The 2,323-nt window shown below is 55.6% G+C and overlaps 1 protein-coding gene across 1 annotated transcript in view; it reads right to left on the reverse strand.

Annotated features, from left to right (window-relative positions):
- Positions 1 to 945: 945 nt before the first annotated feature.
- Positions 946 to 2,323, reverse strand: part of LOC123997602 (nuclear factor 1 A-type-like) — a 241,295-nt gene continuing 239,917 nt past the window's right edge. The window contains exon 11 of the mRNA XM_046302019.1: positions 946 to 1,171. Within this exon, the coding sequence (XP_046157975.1) occupies positions 1,094 to 1,171 (78 nt within the window). The 3' untranslated portion in view covers positions 946 to 1,093. The remainder of the gene's footprint in view (positions 1,172 to 2,323) is intronic.

The following is a 2,323-nucleotide window of genomic DNA, read 5'->3' on the forward strand; positions in this document are numbered from 1 at the left end:
ACTGCATCAGAGCAGAGGGCAGAGAGAGAGAGATGGGGTAGCGAGAGAGAGAGATGGAGAGAGAAAGACAGAAAGAGAGATGGGGTAGGGAGAGAGAGAGAAAGTTAGAATGTCCACACACAGTTATTAGCATAGGGACACGTTCACTCTATTAGCAGTGTGTGTTGTGAACCAGAAGACAGGGGGCTGTTATTGAGGACACGTGGTGCTCTGCTGTGCTGGGCTCTGTGGGCTGGGCTCTGTGGGCTGGGATCTGTGGGCTTGGCTCTGCTGGGCTGGGCTCTGTGGGCTGGGCTCTGCTGGGCTGGGCTCTGTGGGCTGGGCTCTGCTGGGCTGGGCTCTGTGGGCTGGGCTCTGCTGGGCTGGGCTCTGCTGGGCTGGGCTCTGCTGGGCTGGGCTCTGTGGGCTGGGCTCTGCTGGTCTGGGCTCTGCTGGCTGGGCTTGGCTCTGCTGGGATGGGCTTGGCTCTGTGGGCTGGACTTCGCTCTGCTGGGCTGGGCTTGGCTCTGCTGGGCAGGGCTCTGTGGGCTCTGCTGGGCTGGGCTCTATGGGCTGGGATAAGTGGGCTTGGCTCTGCTGGGCTGGGCTCTGTGGGCTGGGCTCTGCTGGGCTGAGCTCTGTGGGCTGGGCTCTGCTGGGCTGGGCTCTGTGGGCTGGGCTCTGCTGGGATGGGCTTGGCTCTGCTGGGCTGGACTTCGCTCTGCTGGGCTGGGCTTGGCTCTGCTGGGCAGGGCTCTGTGGGCTCTGTTGGGCTGGGCTCTGTGGGCTGGGATCTGTGGGCTTAGCTCTGCTGGGCTGGGCTCTGTGGGCTTGGCTCTGCTGGGCTGGGCTCTGCTGGGCTGGGCTCTGTGGGCTGGGCTCTGTGGGCTGGGCTTGGCTCGGCTGGGCTGGGCTTGGCTCTGTGGGCTGGACTTCGCTCTGCTGGGCTGGGCTTGGCTCTGCTGGGCAGGGCTCTGTGGGCTCTGCTGGGCTGGGCTCTGCTGGGCTGGGCTCTGCCGTGCTGGGCTCTGCTGGGCTGGTTGGAGCTGGTGCCTGGGGCCCACTTTAACACCAACCATTACACTGAGGTGTGTTCTAGTGCCCACAGGAAAGCCTACCAGATGCGCGTCTGGGATGAGCAATGCCATGCGTTGTGGGGCTGGAGCGGGCACAGGGAGGGTGGGGTGGGCACCTGGAAGGTGGGGCAGGACATGGCCATTTGTGACCCTTGTGTGCCACCAGTGACCGCACACACATGAGCAAACACATACATAGGAACAGGGGGGGGCTGTGTGCACGCCTTGCTGAGTAAAGTGAAGAAAAGCAACATTGATTTCATTCAGTGTTCTGACAGAACAGAAACTGGTGAGGACCTCCACCACACGCATTACATACTTCAGTCATCCTCTTTTTCTCTCCCTCTCCCTTTCTCAATCTCTTTCTTTATCCTCCTCCCTTTTGGTCTTCCTCTCTATCTATCTATCTCTCCCTCTACCCCCCCCCCCCCTCTCTCCCTTGCTCCCTGAATGAGACATAAAACTGTAAAAGCACAGGCTTCTTTTGGGAGGTTAGAGATGATTATAGCCCTGTTTTTTATTCGAGACACTCTTTCTAGCTCCAACCTGGCTCTAGATAGATACTCTGCTCTCTGTCACACACTCACACACCATAATTGTCAATAGGGGACAGCTGAGGTTGTGCTGTGAGAGCCAGACATTCAGGCCAGTAAAAGTGGTGGTGGGGAGTAGGACTTTCACAGCAGAGAAAGAGGGAGGGAGAGATAGAGAGAGGGGGATAGAAAGAAAGAGAGAGAGAGGAGAGAGAGAGAGAGAGAGAGAGAGAGAGAGAGAGAGAGAGAGAGAGAGAGAGAGAGAGAGAGAGAGAGAGAGAGAGAGAGAGAGAGAGAGAGAGAGAGAGAGAGAGAGAGAGAGAGAAAGAAAGAGGAGGGAGCGCTAGAGACAGAGAAAGGGGGGAGATGGAGAGAAAGGCAGAGAGCAAGAAATGGAGAGAGATAAATATATATACACTGAGTTTACAAAACATTATGAACACCTGCTCTTTCCATGTTAAGGCAGCCCCCCACACCTCTTCGATTCAGTTAAATGAGGAACTGTACAACTGACTAGGTATCCCCCTTGCCCTTCCATAGACTGACCAGGTGAAACCAGGTGAAAGCTATGATCCCTTATTGATGTTACTTGTTAAATCCACTTCAATCAGTGTAGATGAAGGGGAGGTGACAGGTTAAAGAATGATTTTTAAGCCCTGAGACAATTGAGACATGGATTGTGTATATGTGCCATTCAGAGGGTGAATGGGCAAGACAAAAGATTTAAGTGCCTTT

The sequence above is a fragment of the Oncorhynchus gorbuscha genome, linkage group LG02 (genome assembly GCF_021184085.1).
Source record: "Oncorhynchus gorbuscha isolate QuinsamMale2020 ecotype Even-year linkage group LG02, OgorEven_v1.0, whole genome shotgun sequence".
NCBI lineage: Eukaryota > Metazoa > Chordata > Actinopteri > Salmoniformes > Salmonidae > Oncorhynchus > Oncorhynchus gorbuscha.